The sequence below is a fragment of the Sitophilus oryzae genome, unplaced genomic scaffold (genome assembly GCF_002938485.1).
Source record: "Sitophilus oryzae breed Bouriz unplaced genomic scaffold, Soryzae_2.0 scaffold_1718_pilon_pilon, whole genome shotgun sequence".
In the NCBI taxonomy this organism is placed as follows: domain Eukaryota; kingdom Metazoa; phylum Arthropoda; class Insecta; order Coleoptera; family Curculionidae; genus Sitophilus; species Sitophilus oryzae.
In genome coordinates, this window is record NW_022146411.1 from 125,031 (window position 1) to 146,455 (window position 21,425).

Sequence of the window (21,425 nt, forward strand, 5' to 3'; positions counted from 1 at the left end):
TCAAGAAAAACGGCGGTTTTTTTAACTTGGCCCTTTTCCTACGGACCGGCAAATGATTTTGAATAGGGGGTGGTGTACCCTTGTCATCTGTACATCGTTTCCAGGTGGTCTCGTGCCACGCCTTTTCTAATTCGAAGTTCAATAAAACACAAAGTTTACTTAAAGCAGAATGAGTTACATAGAGGCCACTAGCTTTTTAATTTTAACAGCCGGGTGGTCGGGGTTCAGAGATGTTAATAAAAGGGCGCCACGAGATTATACTCTATGAACTCGGCAATAAAGATGTAACTATTAAGTAGACTTCAACACTAACCTCGAACTGTTGAGTGCAACTATCATGAACTTCAAATATTCTATAACTATTTGTACTTAAGTGACTGTAACTTAACTATGAGACTAGACTGTAAATAATACTACTAAAAATATTTAAGCAATATATTGAAATATTAAAAAGTTAAATAGAATATATAAAAAAAGTTATTATATAAAGAAAAGAAATGAATGAAATGTAATTGAAGGTAAATGAAAATAGATGTAAAGTGAAATGAAATTTAAATCAATAAAACTAAATCTATGACGTCAAACCCCCTTATCTAACTTAATACTAGATACAAACAGGGTGGTTTACATAAAACAAATCTAAATCTAAACAGTCTTACTCTAATCGATGTACAATCTTGAAACAACTCGGAAGTTCCTCCGGCTGAGCTACGGTGTATAGCTACATTGTGGCTACGGCGGTGCACAGCAGCTCGGTGTACTGTCACTGGAGCCCACGGATGTCAGCAGACGTACGGATGCCGGCCAGGTGTAGGACTTCAAGAGGTGAACATAAAAACCCTAAATAATATTGGTTGTCTTAGAAAAGAGCCTCAATTATAGAACAAGGACTAGCACAACGTGTAGGAGTTAATAAAGGTAATAAAGAAGGACTAATCAAATCTGAACTTTACCTCAACGAGGGTTTATGATGTCCAATGGGTAACTCTACACACGGGCAACAGGAACGGATGGAATTCTGGACTCTTCTGTGCTACGGTCTGGATCGGTCTTCTTGCTCTACAATTACGAACAACCAAATAAGACTTAAGAAAGATAACACTCAACTAATCTTTCTACACCACGTGGGCGTGGAAAAGTCGAAAACCAGTCAACAATACGAATAAAAATCAGTTGAGCATTGACTTAGACTAGGCAGAAGAATTATAGCATACCTTGGAACTATCGGGGACTTCTTGGTCACGTGGAATCGGAATATCGGTCGGAAAAATTTGGCTATTTAATCCCTCACGGAAATTGGTCGGCGGTCCATAAAAATCATCAAAATCCAACCACGCCTCTAACCAAAGGTGTTTCGGAAGCCTTAATCCTTCTCTAGGAAGACCTGCTATTCACCCACAGGGAATGCTTCACGAAACGGCAGCCAGTTCTTCACGACGACACTCTTCAGCCGGGGAGTACACAAGAAGTGATGCAAGGATTCGATTTCCTTCCCAAAATCAGATTTCAACCGGAAATCTCCCTCCAGGATATAGAGAGACAACTATATATCTCGACTAGTCCAACTCACAAAAAGGCATAAATAAAAAACGACGTTCTAGAATATTTTTCATTGTCATATTTCATATCCTGTCAATGAACGAACTTATTCACAAATTCCCACCATTAAATGAACGAATTGCACACTGCGATCCACATCAAAAATAACCAATTTAACTACGAAATTTTATCTGATAAATATAAAATTTCAATAACCAAAACAAAGGATAAATAAATCCAAAAACATCTGATTTGATCTGACAGTGACAAGGGACAAGTGATGACCAAAGATTTAGAGAGATGGACAAAAATTCTAATGCTGGGCGGCATCCAGTGATAATATTCTGTGGCTCTATATCGCGGTGTATATCGGGTTGCATAATTGTAAAATTTAAATAAAATAATATATAACAATAAAATTATAGTAAACATGATGCAAAAACAATAGCCATTTGCGATATTTTATGAGCTAGCACACAGAGGTCGTTGCGAGGAAATTTGACTGTTACACTCGTTGCGGCACAACCCTTAATAAATGAGCTACAAATTTTTTTCAGTTAGTTTTCAAGAGAAACAACGGTTTTTTAAACTTGTCCCTTTTTCTATGGACCGGCAAATTATTTTGAATACGGAGTGTTGTACCCTTGTCATCTGTACATCGTTTCCAGGTGGTCTCGTTGCGGCACAACCCTTAATAAATGAGCTACAATTTTTTTTCTGTTAATATTCAAGAAAAACGGCGGTTTTTTTAACTTGGCCCTTTTCCTACGGACCGGCAAATGATTTTGAATAGGGGGTGGTGTACCCTTGTCATCTGTACATCGTTTCCAGGTGGTCTCGTTGCGGCACAACCCTTAATAAATTAGCTACAATTTTTTTTTGTTAATTTTCAAGAAAAACAGCGGTTTTTTGAACTTGGCCCATTCCCTACGGACCGGCAAATGATTTCGAATACAGGGTGATGTACCCTTGTTATCTGTACATCGTTTCCAGGTGGTCTCGTTGCGGCACAGCCCTTAATAAATGAGCTACAAATTTTTTTCAGTTAATTTTCAAGAGAAACAACGGTTTTTCGAACTTGGCCCTTTTTCTAGGGACCGGCAAATGATTTTGAATACGGGGTCGTGTAACCTTCTCATCTGTACATCGTTTCCAGGTGGTCTCGTTGCGGCACAACCCTTAGTAAATGAGATACAAATTTTTTTCTGTTAGTTTTCAAGAAAAACGGCGTTTTTTTTAACTTGGCCCTTTTCCTACGGACCGGCAAATGATTTTGAATAGGGGCTGGTGTACCCTTGTCATCTGTACATCGTTTCCAGGTGGTCTCGTTGCGGCACAACCCTTAATAAATGAGCTGCAATTTTTTTTCTGTTAATTTTCAAGAAAATCAGCGGTTTTTTTAACTTGGCCCTTTTCCTACGGACCGCCAAATGATTTTGAATACGGGGTGGTATACCCTTATTATCTGTACATCCTTTCCAGATTGTCTCGTTGCGTCACAATCCTTAATAAATGAGCTACAATTTTTTTCTGCTAATTTTCAAGAGAAACAGCGGTTTTTTGAACTTGGCCCGTTCCCTACGGACCGGCAAATGATTTCGAATACGGGGTGATGTACCCTTTTCATCTGTACATCGTTTCCAGGTGGTCTCGTTGCGGCACAACCCTTAATAAATGAGCTACAAATTTTTTTCTGTTAATTTTCAAGAAAAACGGCGTTTTTTTTAACTTGGCCCTTTTCCTACGGACCGGCAAATGATTTTGAATAGGGGGTGGTGTACCCTTGTCATCTGTACATCGTTTCCAGGTGGTCTCGTTGCGGCACAACCCTTAATAAATGAGCTACAATTTTTTTTCTGTTAATTTTTAAGAAAAACAGCGGTTTTTTTAACTTGGCCCTTTTCCTATGGACCGCCAAATGATTTTGAATACGGGGTGGTATACCCTTATTATCTGTATATCCTTTCCACATTGTCTCGTTGCGTCACAATCCTTAATAAATGAGCTACAAATATTTTTCTGCTAATTTTCAAGAGAAACAGCTGTTTTTTGAACTTGGCCCGTTCCCTACGGACCGGCAAATGATTTCGAATACGGGGTGATATACCCTTGTCATCTGTACATCGTTTCCAGGTGGTCTCGTTGCGGCACAACAATTAATAAATGAGCTACAAATTTTTTTCTGTTAATTTTCAAGAGAAACAACCGTTTTTTGAACTTGGCCCTTTTTCTACGGACCGGCAAATGATTTTGAATACGGAGTGGTGTACCCTTGTCATCTGTACATCGTTTCCAGGTGGTCTCGTTGCGGCACGACCCTTAATAAATGAGCTACAAATTTTTTTCTGTTAATTTTCAAGAGAAACAGCGGTTATTTTAACTTGGCCCTTTTCCTACAAACCGGCAAATGATTTTGAATAGGAGGTGGTGTACCCTTGTCATCTGTACATCGTTTTCAGGTGGTCTCGTTGCGGCACAACCCTTAAAAAATAAGCTACAAATTTTTTTCTGTTAATTTTCAAGAGAAACAACGGTTTTTTGAACTTGGCCCTTTTTCTACGGACCGGCAAATGATTTTGAATACGGAGTGGTGTACCTTTGTCATCTGTACATCGTTTCCAGGTGGTCTCGTTGCGGCACAACCCTTAATAAATGAGCTACAATTTTTTTTCTGTTATTTTTCAAGAAAAACAGCGGTTATTTTAACTTGGCCCTTTTTCTACGGACCGGCAAATGATTTTGAATACGGAGTGGTGTACCCTTGTCATCTGTACATCGTTTCCATGTGATCTCGTTGCGGCACAACCCTTAATAAATGAGCTACAATTTTTTTTCTGTTATTTTTCAAGAAAAACGGCGGTTTTTTTAACTTGGCCCTTTTCCTACGGACCGGCAAATGGTTTTGAAGAGGGGGTGGTGTACCCTTGTCATCTGTACATCGTTTCCAGGTGGTCTCGTTGCGGCACAACCCTTAATAAATGAGCTACAATTTTTTTTGTTAATTTTCAAGAAAAACAGCGGTTTTTTGAACTTGGCCCTTTTTCTACGGACCGGCAAATGATTTTGAATACGGTGTGGTATACCCTTATTATCTGTACATCGTTTCCAGATGGTCTCGTTGCGGCACAACCCTTAACAAATTGGCGACGATTTTTTTTCTTTCTAATTTTAAGTAAAATGACAGTTTTTTGATACCGGCCCTTACCCTACGGACCGTCAAATGGTTTTGAATACGGGGTAGTGTACACTTGTCATCTGTACATCGTTTCACAACCCTTAATAAATGAGCTACAAATTTTTTTCTGTTAATTTTCAAGAGAAACAACGGTTTTTTTAACTTGGCCCTTTTCCTACGGACCGCCAAATGATTATGAATACGGGGTGGTATACCCTTATTATCTGTACATCCCTTCCAGATTGTCTCGTTGCGGCACAACCCTTAATAAATGAGCTACAAATTTTTTTCTGTTAATTTTCAAGAGAAACAGCGGTTATTTTAACTTGGCCCTTTTCCTACAAACCGGCAAATGATTTTGAATAGGAGGTGGTGTACCCTTGTCATCTGTACATCGTTTTCAGGTGGTCTCGTTGCGGCACAACCCTTAAAAAATAAGCTACAAATTTTTTTCTGTTAATTTTCAAGAGAAACAACGGTTTTTTGAACTTGGCCCTTTTTCTACGGACCGGCAAATGATTTTGAATACGGAGTGGTGTACCTTTGTCATCTGTACATCGTTTCCAGGTGGTCTCGTTGCGGTACAACCCTTAATAAATGAGCTACAAATTTTTTTCTGTTAATTTTCAAGAAAAACGGCGTTTTTTTTAACTTGGCCCTTTTCCTACGGACCGGCAAATGATTTTGAATAGGGGGTGGTGAACCCTTGTCATCTGTACATCGTTTCCAGGTGGTCTCGTTGCGGCACAACCCTTAATAAATGAGCTACAATTTTTTTTCTGTTAATTTTCAAGAAAAACAGCGGTTTTTTTAACTTGGCCCTTTTCCTACGGACCGCCAAATGATTTTGAATACGGGGTGGTATACCCTTATTATCTGTACATCCCTTCCAGATTGTCTCGTTGCGTCACAATCCTTAATAAATGAGCTACAATTTTTTTTCTGCTAATTTTCAAGAGAAACAGCGGTTTTTTGAACTTGGCCCGTTCCCTACGGACCGGCAAATGATTTCGAATACGGGGTGATGTACCCTTGTCATCTGTACATCGTTTCCAGGTGGTCTCGTTGCGGCACAACCCTTAATAAATGAGCTACAAATTTTTTTCTGTTAATTTTCAAGAAAAACGGCGTTTTTATTAACTTGGCCCTTTTCCTACGGACCGGCAAATGATTTTGAATAGGGGGTGGTGTACCCTTGTCATCTGTACATCGTTTCCAGGTGGTCTCGTTGCGGCACAGCCCTTAATAAATGAGCTACAATTTTTTTTCTGTTAATTTTCAAGAAAAACAACGGTTTTTTTAACTTGGCCCTTTTCCTACGGACCGCCAAATGATTTTGAATACGGAGTGGTGTACCCTTGTCATCTGTACATCGTTTCCAGGTGGTCTCGTTGCGGCACAACCTTTAATAAATGAGCTACAAATTTTTTTCAGTTAATTTTCAAGAGAAACAACGGTTTTTTGAACTTGGCCCTTTTTCTACGGACCGGCAAATGATTTTGAATACGGAGTGGTGTACCCTTGTCATCTGTACATCGTTTCCAGGTGGTCTCGTTGCGGCACAACCCTTAATAAATGAGCTACATTTTTTTTTCTGTTAATTTTCAAGAAAAACGGCGTTTTTTTTAACTTGGCCCTTTTCCTAAGGACCGGCAAATGATTTTAAATAGGGGGTGGTGTACCCTTATCATCTGTACATAGTTTCCAGGTGGTCTCGTTGTGGCACAACCCTTAATAAATGAGCTACAATTTTTTTTCTGTTAATTTTCAAGAAAAACAGCGGTTTCTTTAACTTGGCCCTTTTCCTACGGACCGCCAAATGATTTTGAATACGAGGTGGTATACCCTTATTATCTGTACATCCTTTCCAGATTGTCTCGTTGCGTCACAATCCTTAATAAATGAGGTACAAATTTTTTTCTGCTAATTTTCAAGAGAAACAGCGGTTTTTTGAACTTGGCCCGTTCCCTACGGACCGGCAAATGATTTCGAATACGGGGTGATGTACCCTTGTCATCTGTACATCGTTTCCAGGTGGTCTTGTTGCGGCACAACCCTTAATAAATGAGCTACAATTTTTTTTCTGTTAATTTTCAAGAAAAACAGCGGTTTTTTTAACTTGGCCCTTTTCCTACTTACCGCCAAATGATTTTGAATACGGGGTGGTATACCCTTATTATCTGTACATCATTTCCAGATTGTCTCGTTGCGTCACAATTCTTAATAAATGAGCTACAAATTTTTTTCTGTTAATTTTCAAGAGAAACAGCGGTTTTTTGAACTCGGTCCGTTCCCTACGGACCGGCAAATGATTTCGAATACGAGGTGATGTACCCTTGTCATCTGTACATCGTTTCCAGGTGGTCCCGTTGCGGTACAACCCTTAATAAATGAGCTACAATTTTTTTTCTGTTAATTTTCAAGAAAAACAGCGGTTTTTTGAACTTGGCCCTTTTTCTACGGACCGGCAAATGATTTTGAATACGGGGTGGTATACCCTTATTATCTGTACATCATTTCCAGATTGTCTCGTTGCGTCACAATACTTAATAAATGAGCTACAAATTTTTTTCTGTTAATTTTCAAGAGAAACAGCGGTTTTTTGAACTCGGTCCGTTCCCTACGGACCGGCAAATGATTTCGAATACGAGGTGATGTACCCTTGTCATCTGTACATCGTTTCCATGTGCTCTCGTTGCGGTACAACCCTTAATAAATGAGCTACAATTTCTTTTCTGTTAATTTTCAAGAAAAACAGCGGTTTTTTGAACTTGGCCCTTTTTCTACGGACCGGCAAATGATTTTGAATACGGTGTGGTATACCCTTATTATCTATACATCGTTTCCAGATGGTCTCGTTGCGGCACAACCCTTAACAAATTGGCGGCGACTTTTTTTCTTTCTAATTTTAAGTAAAATGACAGTTTTTTGATACCGGCCCTTACCCTACGGACCGGCAAATGGTTTTGAATACGGGGTAGTGTACCCTTGTCATCTGTACATCGTTTCCAGGTGGTCTCGTTGCGGCAAAACACTTAATAAATGAGCTACAAATTTTTTTCTGTTAATTTTCAAGAGAAACAACGGTTTTTTGAACTTGGCCCTTTTTCTACGGACCGGCAAATGATTTTGAATACGGAGTGGTGTACCCATGTCATCTGTACATCATTTCCAGGTGGTCTCGTTGCGGCACAACTCTTAATAAATGAGCTACAATTTTTTTTCTGTTAATTTTCAAGAAAAACAGCGGTTTTTTTTAACTTGGCCCTTTTCCTACGGACCGGCAAATGATTTCGAATACGGGGTGGGGTACCCTTCTCATCTGTACATCGTTTCCAGGTGATCTCGTTGCGGCGCAACCCTTAATAAATGAGCTACAAATTTTTTTCTGTTAATTTTCAAGAGAAACAGCGGTTTTTTGCACTTGGCCCTTTTCCTACGGACCGGCAAATGATTTTGAATAGGTGTTGGTGTACCCTTGTCATCTGTACATCGTTTCCAGATGGTCTCGTTGCGACACAACCCTTAACAAATTGGCGGCGGTTTTTTTTCTGTCTAATTTTAGGTAAAATTACAGTTTTTTGATTCTGGCCCTTTCCCTACGCATCGGTAAATGGTTTTGAATACGGGGTGGTGTACCCTTGTCATCTGTACATCGTTTTCAGGTGGTCTTGTAGACGTATCTGTTTTAAAAAGTAAAGTGTTCTCGAATAGTTCAATTTAAATATTTTAAATCGTTTTTTCTTCATTCTTTATATTTTTTTTTGCTTCCGACGTCGGAAAGAGAAAACTTTCCGAAACGTTATGCATTTTTTTCTTTGTTAGACAAATTTTTATTACTGTAAATACAACTTCTGACAAGCAGCGTCCGTTTAGGTTTAACGCAGAAGTGTTTACAAAAAATAACTATTTCATTTTGTAGATTTTTCTTGCAGTGCAGTGGCGAAATACCCATAAAGGATTTTTTGGATAGATGAATCAGCCACATAGGTACAGGCATTTTTTAAAAATATCACACATTTGTCATCCAAAACACCGGCCGACGTCAACACTTTAAACATAAATATATTGATAACTCAGTGTCGAGAGAGTATTGATAATTTCAGTATTGAGTTTCGAGTCCTATCGATTCGTGCATTTTCAGGGATTACGATAACTGCCGGCGCAAAAGTAACGAATTAGCTTAGTAACGAGTCCTAAATTCAAATGGTAAGCGTTACTTCGAATCCTCGTAAAGTAACTGTTACTTTGTAACGATTACTTAGAATTTTTACAGCACTACCCTACAGAGAATAGCGATGTGTCAAACTAAACGATATACTGATTCAGGGAAAGTTCGAGATAAACTTTCAAGCTTTTCGTTTGGATATTTTAAGCTGATTTTTTAAGCGATGTTCTTCCCGAAAGATTAGAGACGAATAGGAAACATTAGAGGATGAATTTTCAAAAGTTTCCACAAGTCTAACGGAGACCTAATCTCTTAAGTCTAACGGAGACCTAATCCTGTCTAACGGAGAACTAAATAAGAAATTTGAAACAATGGATGAGATAGTCAAGAAATTGCATATAGACCTTGATGTGCTGGAAAGTCCGATAATGAATTATATAGATACAGTGATTGAAAAAGCCAATAAGGCTAAACCTCTAGAACTAGATAGAGCTGACAACATTGAGTATGATTTACAGAACATTCATATCGATATAAAAACGCAGTATTAGAGGGCGCTTGATTCGTTTAAGAAAAAATCGAACCAGAAACTAAACTATCTATCAAACGATTTGGGTGCTGTAAAAGGCGTCCTTGAAGATTTGTTATTAAGTAGAAATTCTAACCAAAAATAAGTATAAATACAAGTATACTAGTACTATTTTGTTAGACAATACGATAAGCCCTAGAGAACAAGTTGATAGGGAACTTATAGACCCGCTCGTATTACATTCAAAAGACGAAGATTTATTCAGTATGGTATAGACGATATTTTTGCCCCAGATCTTGCTCAATTAGATCAATATTCTCGAGAGAATAAGGGGTATAAATATATTTTGGTTGCGATTAATTGTTTTTTGGTTGTGATTGATTGATCACATAACAGTGGGATTGATAAAAGTAAAAACATTGTCTAAACCTCTACAGTATTCAAAATGAATTTATTGTGTAAGGAGTGTAATCTTCACTGTTTAAGTTTTCAATATAAAAATAAGTGTTGTGTAGAATTAGAACCTGGAATTCAGCTTGTTAGGTGTTCTTTTAAAAATCGAATTAAATCTTATAGGATAACCTCTGGATTGCATCCGAATAATATATCCTAATATATAGATGCTCTTAAGGATACTATTGTACATTTACTGCAAGAAAATATGTCGATTCTTACCTGTATCAAAATCAATATAGAATTATTTTGTTCATATATATTAGGATCTGAAACGAGAGAAGATATTAAATCGTTTAATTCCCGATATGATGTTGTTTACGAAAATACAAATCTGGATGAAGTATTAGACTAGTTTAAACAAGTCTTAGTGACGAAATCTGGTGCTTTCCAAGAAAGAGATAGCGGTTGATCGTTACGTAAGATTCTATTTTTAGAATTGAATATAAACAAGTTTAAACAAATTAATTAGTTTGGTGATAGGGATAACTATATAGGAAATAAACGTATACGATCGATTAGTAATTGTGAAGACAGCTGCTTGTGTGTATGTCAACATGGAAGCGTTAGACATAACCTCAAATTCATCATGTTCCTCACAAGATTATTTCGTGTATCTAAACAGTATAGTTTTACGAAGTAATATGGAAATCAAGAAGGAACGCAGATTGTTGGCTGAAACGTGTTATTCCACCAAGAACTTTGATATTGTTGCTGGTGTTAGTATCGCAAGAGGATTGGTACCATCAGTTAAAATGAAATGTGAATCAATTGAAATGTGAACAAATTATTCAACCCACCCAATGAATTAATGACAATATCTTTCGACGTTACCGATTGCTTCGAGTTTTTGAACATTGCATCATCATTTGTTTTGGTGCCTGAAGATGAGAAAATGGAGAAAACTTTTCAAGCACTATCTACAAATTTCACCGTTAAAACAAGCAAATTCTTAGAATAGTAGATAATTACAGTGACGTGTTTGGATGGACCGTTTTGTTTCACGATGGAGGACATTCGAGTAATTTTAAATCGAGAGTTAGTTAAATTGAATTTTAGAGTTACTTGTAAAATTAGGTTTAAGACTACATCAGACCTGATCAAGTGACTTATATTTGTAGGGTTTTATTCAGTTGTCTAGGGGTAATAGTCATAAAAAAACACACATGTTCGTTATAGATTTAGCAAATTTTAATGATAGTGCGAAAAAGTAACAAAAGAATGGTCGTTATCACTTGTAAAAAAAATTCACTAAATAACAATGGTCGTTAGCCAAAAATTCACTAAACTTTTTATTTACTTTCCTTCAATAATTTAACGTTAGAGATATTTTTATTAGTCTGAAATATCGATCAGTTTAATTCAGTAAACCAAGAATAAATAAATCGTACTTACATGTCAACAAAAGTAATTATTCCATCCTTATTTATAACTAAACATATTTCACACTTAATAACATTTTTTTTGCAGCACAAAACTAGTTCGATTTAATACAATTTAATATTTATTTTAGCCGAAATAGATAAAATAATTCTTTCCGCCGTTAATTCTGTTTATTGACTAAATACATAGGTTAGAAATATTTGAATTGAAACGTCAAATATTTATTTATATTTTTATTAACATTAACTATTAGGCTAACCAAAATTTACTTTAATAAACTGATTATATATTTTTGTATTTTATTTAATCAACAGTAGTTAATGAGCCTATTGTCACTTAGTTAAACTCATTAAATTTATGTTGCTCTATTTTAATTTTTAAGTAGTTTTCTAGGCATAATGTAGGTATCGATCCGGCAAGTGTGTCATGCGCAATATCTCTAGATTGTTGTTATTTATTAATTTTTAAATGTTTTGATAAGCAAATTTCAATATAACTTTCATTAATCTCGTTAGCTTTATTTATTCTCTTAATTATATAAATGATTGATATTAATTATATTTTCCTTTGACATATAACTTTTTCTCTCTTTATGTCTTTATTCAGCTCATGGTTGGCAATCCATATTTTATCAAGCGCTTGTGTTTTTATCTGGCTATTTCTTTGTGGCAAAAAAGGTTTTCGTTTTTCTTGGAACTACCTTGGTTTGGTCACTTTATGTTCAGCTAGTGTGAGGTACAGAGGCATCTCGGTATTTTTGTCAAGTTTTTGATTTTTACCCTTCTGGGGATTTTCGAGTGTGCCTCAAAAATGATTGCAGCACCCTATCTTACCTTTTGTTTTTTTGGACGGTGCTACAGTTTGCCGGTAACAGGATTTTTACCTCAAAAAGCTGACGTAGGTCAACCAAGCAGTCCGCATTTTTTTTGTCATTGAGCACCCCATTCCATCCAGGGGAAGAACTAAATTAATCACCTGAGGATTCGTAGAAAACTCTGAGTTAGCAGGTAAAGCCTATTTTTTATATTAATACATTTCTTTCCATTCTTTTTTCTTCTTTAAAAAAAACTTTTTTTATGGTATCTCGTACTATGAAGAAACTGTAATATTATTTCTCCGTAGGGTTTTTTTGTCTGGGCCGAAGAAGTTTTTTTGTCTGGGCCGAAGAAGTTTTTCTTCTGCGTTCTTGCAAGACATTTTCTCTGAAGCAGTTTTTTTTGTTGGAGCAGTTTTTTTTGCTGGTACCCATTTTACTTTTCTGGAGGAGTTGACAGTCGACGGTTGACAGTTGACAGCCGACGGTGTCTGCCCAAGATAGATAGAAGATTTTCAACTAGTTGGTATCGTACAATCCAATTTTTTTTATTGTTTTTTTTCTATCTTACGATTTGAATTTTGATGGTGCCAACAAATACTGAGCGTAGTTAATTTTTTTAACATTATAATGTAATTAGAAGAAATTTTCACATACCCAATTCTGTTGATAAAATATTTAATTTTTTTTCTCTTTAATTTTTTTTGTAAACTTAAAACAGTTTCTTTTTGTCTCTATTTAAAATTTAAATCTATTCATTTTTTATTATCGATATCTATATTTCTTGAATTGATGAATTCGTGATTATTAGTTGATTATTTTATTTATTTAATAATTATATTATTGATTTTTATTATTAATGAATTAGTTTAGTATTATTTATTTGATTTATTACTTTGTTGATTAATTTGATATATTATCTCAATTTGGTTGCGCTGATGTTTACATATATATTTTTTTTGCAAATCTTACGTGATAACGAAAGGTACCTAGGTATTTACGTAATTTTGCTACTTGCGTATTATGATATATATATATTTCTTGGTGCACAATTTTTTTATCGATTTATTTAATTTATTAATTGCTATTTGGTATTTTCTATTTACTGTTTCCTATCTTTATTTTTAATAGAGGTACTGAAACTAATCAGTTTGCATTATTTTTTTTATATTTCCTTTGGCCCTATGTCTACCTAATTCTCTGAAATTCTTATTTTTTTTTGTTTATTTTATTTATGTATTTGTGGAACTTGTGAGGTCCTAAATATACCTTGGGGGATTTCTGACTTTTTCCGTCTAAAGTCAGTGGCGCTCTTAACCCGCCCTTAATCTCCGAATTTTCTGAGCTAGGGCATAAATTTGTTCACGAATAGACCCCTGCAAATTCCATAAATATTTATTTTTCTTAATCGCTAACTAATCCCCGCGTTAATCCCCTCCTAAGAAATTAGACCGGGCATCTTAAGTACGTTGCGTTCCGCGAAGATTGAAATTAAAAACAATAGTCGTATTAGAATATATTTAAGTATTAAAATGAATTATAAGGTTGATAAAAAATTAAAACCCACACTCGGCCATACTGACTAGAAATACGGCTCGGATTCGCTACCAGTTTCGACCCAAGGTTTCATGTACTCAGCACAAGTCGTGCTGAGACTTGGTCCTTCTGAATGTCCAACTTTTACAACTTCATATCTTTCATTCAGATTACACTTTGACAGTTCAAACCCTGGTTGGTTCAATCCCTGTTACAGTTACTCCGCATAAAACTCTTAATTTTTGTAGAGGTGTTATATCCTCAAGTCAACTTCAATTCTGCACTGATAAAGAATTACTAGAGGGTCTCAAAGCTTGGGTTGTAGAAGTTAGAAGGATTCCTTCAAAAAAAATGGCGAAACTATACAGACAAATACGATTATATTAAAATTTAAAACTCACTGTCTACCAGAGAAAATAAATGTTGGCTATCTAAAACTCTCTGTCCGTACATATGTGCCTAATCCTCTACGCTGCCTCAATTGTCAGCGTTTTGGACATGTGTCTGCAGCATGTAATCACCCCCCAATTATGCCCTTCTTGCAGTAAAACTCATGCGGATTCAATTTGTTTGCCTTCTCCGGTATGTTCTAATTGTGAAGGAGATCATTCTGCAAGGTACAGAGGATGTCCAATATATGAAATGGAATATGACATACAAAAAAAAACGTATCATAGAGAAGCTGACGTATCATCAAGCTAAAGAAAGAGCAAAGTCCTCAGTTGTAACTCCAACGAGTTCTTTTGCATCCAAACTTAAACCAATCTCGAGACTTCAATCAGTATACAGTGTGACATGTCAAAAATAGACTATTCGGCTACTTTAAAAAATAAAAATGCCCAAACCAATAACAGTTCTAAAAACAAATACTCGACCACGTCCTCTAACTCGTGTCTCCCTCCCCCTCCTAGTATTTATTTAAAGTATGCATGTACTAAATACTATTATCGCAGATGATACAAACGTCATAATTATAACCAAAAAGTTTCCTGTCCATGTACTTTATAGATGATTTTTCACTATCAGATTCACGTAATAAAGAACCGTTTTTTAATTTCTTAACAGCTTTTAATTGTCCTACAGTATTAGTCAAAGTCTTGTGTATAAAAAATGAAGATACTGAAACAAAAGTATCATTATCAGTACGAGAAACTACAAAAAATCTTTTGGACCCTAAAGAGGGGAATTTTAAATTGAGATTATCCATAGGAGTCCCACGAGTATGGATGAAATACCTCAGCTACCCTAATTACTATGGAGGGACGGGAGATACTCCATAGGCATCGTCCGAGGCACCTGATATCCTCAGGTACCATTCAGTCCTCATCACGGTAGCCAACAATTTGACTTAAGGATATCAACGAATATGAAACAAAAGGACGAAAACAGTACAGAACCAGGAACACACAAACAGGACTGGGGAACCCCGGGAGCGTCAAGCCCGCGACACAGAAGTTAATCAAATTTCTATGTCCCCTGGGGGGTCTAGATCAGATAGTTAGGAATTTTCATACAACAAATTGTTCGACATAATTTTACACTCTAAGAGGATGAAGTTCCTAAAATCGCTTTACGTAGCTAATTCACTAATCACTAATGTCATTTAAACGAACCTTTGTGCTAATATTTATGTATCTAAAGCTGGCGGCATCGGCATGAACTAACCCTTAAAATATCTAGAAACTTAATATATAATCTAACTGACACACCACTGACAATGACGAATAATTTATTTCTGGAGGTATTGTGGATAGGTGTTTTCAGGTATGTTTTAATATTTATTCGTTTTACATAAATAAATAGCCATTAAACGATATAAAAATACTTCATAACAAATCTAGATATAATATACCTTTTATTTAAAAAAAGAATCGTCAAGCTTGGTGAAGAAGTTTCAGAGGGATGGATGTAAAAAGAACCTTTGAGTTTTTATAAATATATGTATGGATTAAAATTTCTATTTGTTTTTTCATTCACCCTGTATTTATAACGTAAGACAGGATTGACAGGTTTGACATTTAATAGGTGATAGGTTTGACGTAAGACAGGTTTGACATTTGACAGGTGACATAAGATAGGTTTGACAGATGACATGTTTGACATATGACGTAAGACAGATTTGACGTATGACAGGTGACAGGTTTAATAATAATAATAATAAGTCAATAATAATAATCATCATCTTTATTTCACATTGTGCATAAATTTTTACAGAAAATCTGAAAATATATCACAAAGGAAATAGTGCCACAGATAATAAAGGTCTTAAAAATGTACTTTTTTTCTATAAACAAGCTGTTTTATAATACCCACACACACACCTATGTCCCCTCCAGAAAGTCTCTGACCGAGTATGGTTCCATACCAATGATAAGTGCCTTAAGGTTTTGTTTGAATCTTCTAAAATTTAATATTTCTTTTATATTATTTGATAGTTTATTAAATAACCTGAGACACATATAATATGGATTCCTCTCAGTCAGAGTTAATCTGTGTACTGGGTTTGACGTTAGATAGATGACAGGTGACATGTTTGGCGTTTGACAGCTGACAGGATTGACAGGTGACAGATGACGTCAGAGGAGGGAGACTTCTTGACGTTACTTCTTGCTCCTTGCTCCTGCTCCTTCAGGCGCAGAAACCCCCATCTCCCTCTACTAAACAATTTTTATCTTAAAATCAAAATAATAAATAGTCAACTATGTACCTGTATCTCCTGTTACTAACACAGGATGACCTACATATAAAAGTCTTTCCATTATATATCCAAATCTAACTGTGTCCAAAGTAGGAACTAATATATCAAAAAATGGAACCTTTTTGTCATAACTATATTCTGGCATTAATTTCTGCCAAGATGTAAGTCTGTGAGTTTGAGTATCCATGAAATTATACCATAAATCTTGACCAGGAGGCAACCTTAATTAATAATATGCATTTTGGTCAATAATTGTTTTAAGGTAAAATCTAATATTTGTAAGAAAATAGGTACGTAAAAAATAAAAAAAAACATATACCGTGTGGTGCATCGAAACACGGGACGTATGAAATCCCATGTAAATTTTGAAAAGGTTAAATATTTTCTCCCCAGATTTTATATAAACGTTGTATTAGACTTGAAGAAGCGTTAAAGTTGTATGTATGTTGACTAATGTCACTTTTTATTTTGTTCGGAAGGGGCATTTAAATATTATTTGCAAAAATATACCTCCAAATTAGTAATAGTACGTTGTGCAACTCCAGCGAATGAGCGCACTCATAATGGTGTTTAATAATTTATGTTTTTTATTAATTAAAAAAATGCAACGTAATCAAATAAACAAAAAAATAATTTAAATATCAACCTCCCTTCTTTAATATTGACACTTCGAGACTGTCTTTATTGCTTGTCAATTTTGTGTGTGCCAATGAAAATTTGGGTTCGAGAAGTTTACTTGTCACACTCAAATCGACATTAAATTTGCTCAAAACTGGTGAAATTATTGTGAAGTGGGCAATTAGCATCTTTTCGACTCCAAAAGAAAGCGAAAAGATACTACTTTCCCCGCATGAGTAATAAAAAGTTTATAATACGATTCAGAAGAAGCTACAATTAAAACACCAGCAAAAATATGATTGTGTTGTTGTCAAATTCTAATTCTAAAATACTGATGCTATGATACTAATGTCACTCGAAAAAAGTTTAGTAGTCAGTTTCAAAAGCTTTAGATCTCAAAAGAAGAGACAATCAATTTGTAATTTCAGTTTTTACATGATTCATCACACAAGGATTAAACAAATTATGGGGATGCACTTTTAACAATTAATTATTGTAAAATGTTACTACAAAGAAAACTGACTGAATATAAGTTTTCAGTAGTTTTATTTGAATGTCTCATTTTTACACCACTTGACCCTAAGATAAAGGTTTGAAGTATTAAGAAGAAAAAGAAGAAAAATTTTATAATGTCTATAAATCCCAGCAAAAATTACCTAGCATCAGCGCAGTCATCAAATTGGCTTTGGACGTAAACATCGAATTTCTCTCGACTATCTTCGTTTATGTTGCCTCCTAATCCCCAGATATAGGAGAAGATAAATGTTTGGCAAATAAAGTTTCTTACTTTTAGTTTTTCTCCAATTTTTTCCATGGCACCAGGCATAGAAAATAAACTTTCAATTAAAGAACAAACCATTTTTGCTTTGGACACATCTACCTATAAATGGATAAAAGATTTAATGGCGAACATCTATATTTTATATATTTATTCGAGTTTGATTTTCTTGGAATTTAGGTTGGGAAGAACTCTAATGAGGTTTTCATTTGGTTTAAAACCTTTATTTAGCTTTAAAAACAAACCTTTCGGCTAAGCCTTCATCAGTATCTTGTCTATAACAAAATACAATTTCGATTTACTTGCTAACAAAAAAATTTGTTAATTCTTTTTTTATTTGAAAAAAATAAATTTATACAAATCACAACACATACAGGTTTGCGGTGGTGGCGCACCTCATTCGCCTCGGTTGATTATACGAAAACGGAACGATTTACAGGGTGGCGCCTCTCATACGCCGCGGAAGCTCCAAGGAGAACGGTAGTTTATATAGAAATGAAATTTTGGCAGCATATTATGTAGGTTAACTGAAAGCATTTTATAAAAATATATAGAATTTTACAGGGTGTCCCAAAAAAAGTTATACATCAAAGTTGCATTTTTTCTAATGGAATAACATAATACAGGGTTTCGCCTCTCATACGCCGCGGAGGCTTCAAGGTAGTGATGGGTTGTTATTTAACTATCTGTTATTTCATAACAATTATTTGTAAATAAGATAACGCAACCGTTACTACTTCTAAAATATAACAGATATAAAATAACGACACGTAGAGATCGGCCGCTCGTAAAACGAAAAACGAAGTCGGCGCTCTGCACCGTCACGAAATTCTATGCTGCTCGAAGCAATTCCAAAAAACAACTAGTATGGATGGAAAACATGTTATTTCGTCAACCATCGATACAGGCGGCAAGACAACGGACAACAGAGTGGGGAATGCGCTACGGCGAACGTAGCTGCTTCGGTCGATGCCGTCGATGGTCGTATTGGGTTTGCAACAGCTTAAAAATAATAGGATATAAAAGAAGCAGGTTTTTTGAAACAGTTGTGGGCATAACGCCTGGCGATCGAGATAACAGGAGTGGGAAAGGAACGCTGCTGCATCGGTCGATTGCCGATGGAGGCTCGCAACGGGTTGGAGAAGCAGTCATTTTAGATACGTTGTTTTTTAACCTGTTACGAGCATAACAGAGCGGCGGTCGAGATAATCGGAGTGGGAAAGGAACGCTGCTGCATCGGTCGATTGTCGATGGAGGTTCGAAACAGGTTGGAGAATAACGCATCAGTTGTTTTAGATAGTACATTGTTTTGCAACCTGTTACGAGCATAACGGGCGGAGGTCGAGATATTATGGCGCTGTATGTTTCAGTACTTACTTATTAAGTTTCAATATTTAGGTATTTATTTATTCTGAGAAATTTTCAGAATAATATAATTTTTATTGTTGTCGATCCAATAATATATAATGTGTTCTTTTTTTATAAATTGGATTAGGATCGAAAGAAATCAACAGAAGTCCTTTGTTTTAAATTTGTCGACGTTTCGCAAAATTTATTTGCATCTTCAGGACACTACAAAGTTAAGAGAGCAAAAAATACAATCAAATAAAAGTTTTTTTCAAAAATTTAACAAAAACTTAAAATACATATCAGTGGAATTCCACACATATACAATTGGTAAAACTACCCTAATGTTAACAATTAAATAAAATATATGTATATGTTACTCACATTTAAATCTGGACTTTCTTAGTCATATCCATTAATACACGGATGGTATAGAGGGGAGTGGTATATATCCCTTTTTTCCTTTTAAAACACATAACACACTTACATAAAAAAAAACATATAACACAATTATGTATAGAGAAATATCACGAAAATCTTTTCCTTTCACAGACAAGCAGTGCAGATGTACCTACGTTGACCGTATACAGAGAGCAACTAATTCTAGTTGATAAAATACTAATATAATTTTTACCTGGAGATAAAGAACAGTTGAAAAAAGAAACATATAAAAATATTATTTGGATTTAAACCATTATTTTGAAGTTATATTATTTAATTTTTGAAAGAATATTAAAATATGCTGTACTCAGGTTTTCTACGTCTGTTCTTTTATTAACGCAATTTTTGTTTTTTTGGATTTCTATCATCTCTGCAAATAATCTTTTCTTATAATTAGATTGTGTTTGTAAAATAGTGGTATTGTCAAAATCGAAGTTATGGCCTGTCTCTATTTTGTGTTCTACTAATGCGGTAGGATTAGATTTCAAAAGAAAGTTCCTTTGATCATTTTTATGTTCATTCAATCTTTGTTTTAAATATCTACCGGTCTGCCCAACATAGCTTTTAGGACATTGAGTACAAGGAATGTTATATATTATGCCGGATTTCAGTTCTTTTTTATTCTTTGATTTTGTTTTTGAAAAGAACCGTCTCTTTATGGTGTTATGACTCCTTGTTGTAATTTTTATTTTTTCCTGTTTTTTTGTAGTATGACCCTTAAATGTGTTTTTAATTTGTTCTGACAGACAGTCGATATAAGGTATTTTACAATAAACTTCTCTATCATTTTGGTTAGTAGATTTTACAACGGTTTTCTTGTTAAGAATTTTTTTAATCATAGATATTGGATAATTATTTTTAATCAACATGCTTTCGATATATTTTAAATTTTTATTATGAAAATTAATTGATGATAGTGATGTAGCTCTGATTTTCAGGTTATTAATAACATTAATTTTTTGTTTCAAAGAATGTTCGGAGGAATAATTGAGAAATCTCTCAGAGAATGTCGGCTTGTGATACCAATCTGTCTCTATTAATTGATTGTGTCTAATTAGTCTCACGTCAAGGAATGCTATGCTGTTGTTTATTTCTTTCTCCAATGTAAATTGTAGTTTAGGGTGATAACAATTAAATATGTCTAATATACTTTGTTCTTGATTAATAGGAATTGAAGTTATAATATCATCAACATAACGTTTAAAAAACGGCAATTGAAAAGGAAGTTTTTTAATACATTGATCCTGTAAATCCTGCATAACTAAATCAGAACAAATCGGTGATAAACAATTACCCATTCCCAGTCCATATATCTGTTGATAAAACTCATCTTGGTATTGAAAGTAGTTGTTATCAAAAATAAATGTTAACAGTTCAACAAATCTATGTAAGGGAATTTTTATTTCATTTTCTATAAGATGCCATTTCTTATTAACTATATTAATTACTATATCTGTAGGAATGTTAGTAAAAAGTGATATAACGTCCAAAGATATGAGTTGATAATCTTTAGGTAATTTAATGCTTTTTATATCATTAACAAATTCAAATGAATTTCGGACATAACTGTCGTTCTTGACAAACATACCATTTAAAAGAGATGCTAAAAAACCTGTCAGAGAGTACAGAGGTGATCCCACAAACGATACTATGGGTCTGAAAGGTCGATTATTTTTATGTATTTTTGGCTGAAAATAAATCTTCGGTGGATTAGCAGCACCAGTTTTTAATTTCTTACCTTGCTCGTTGTCAATAAAACCTTCTCTTACTAAAGTGTCAATAATTTTTTTGTTTTTATTTTGAACTGTTATCGTTGGATCTTTTTTTAATTTTTTATATGTCGTTTCATCTCTTAGAATATTTTGAGATTTTTCAAGATATTCAGTTCTATTAATGATAACGGTAGTATTACACTTATCTGCCTTTAATACTAATATATTATCTTT

General features: G+C 34.8%; 1 protein-coding gene across 1 annotated transcript in view; it reads right to left on the reverse strand.

The window, feature by feature from the left end:
• LOC115881389 (dynein heavy chain 6, axonemal-like) overlaps positions 1-21,425 on the reverse strand; it is a 92,822-nt gene that overhangs the window by 63,501 nt on the left and 7,896 nt on the right. The window contains exons 2-3 of the mRNA XM_030898847.1: positions 17,570-17,793; positions 16,305-16,516 (exon numbers count right to left, since the gene is read on the reverse strand). Of these exons, the coding sequence (XP_030754707.1) occupies positions 16,305-16,516; positions 17,570-17,772 (415 nt within the window). The 5' untranslated portion in view covers positions 17,773-17,793. The remainder of the gene's footprint in view (positions 1-16,304; positions 16,517-17,569; positions 17,794-21,425) is intronic.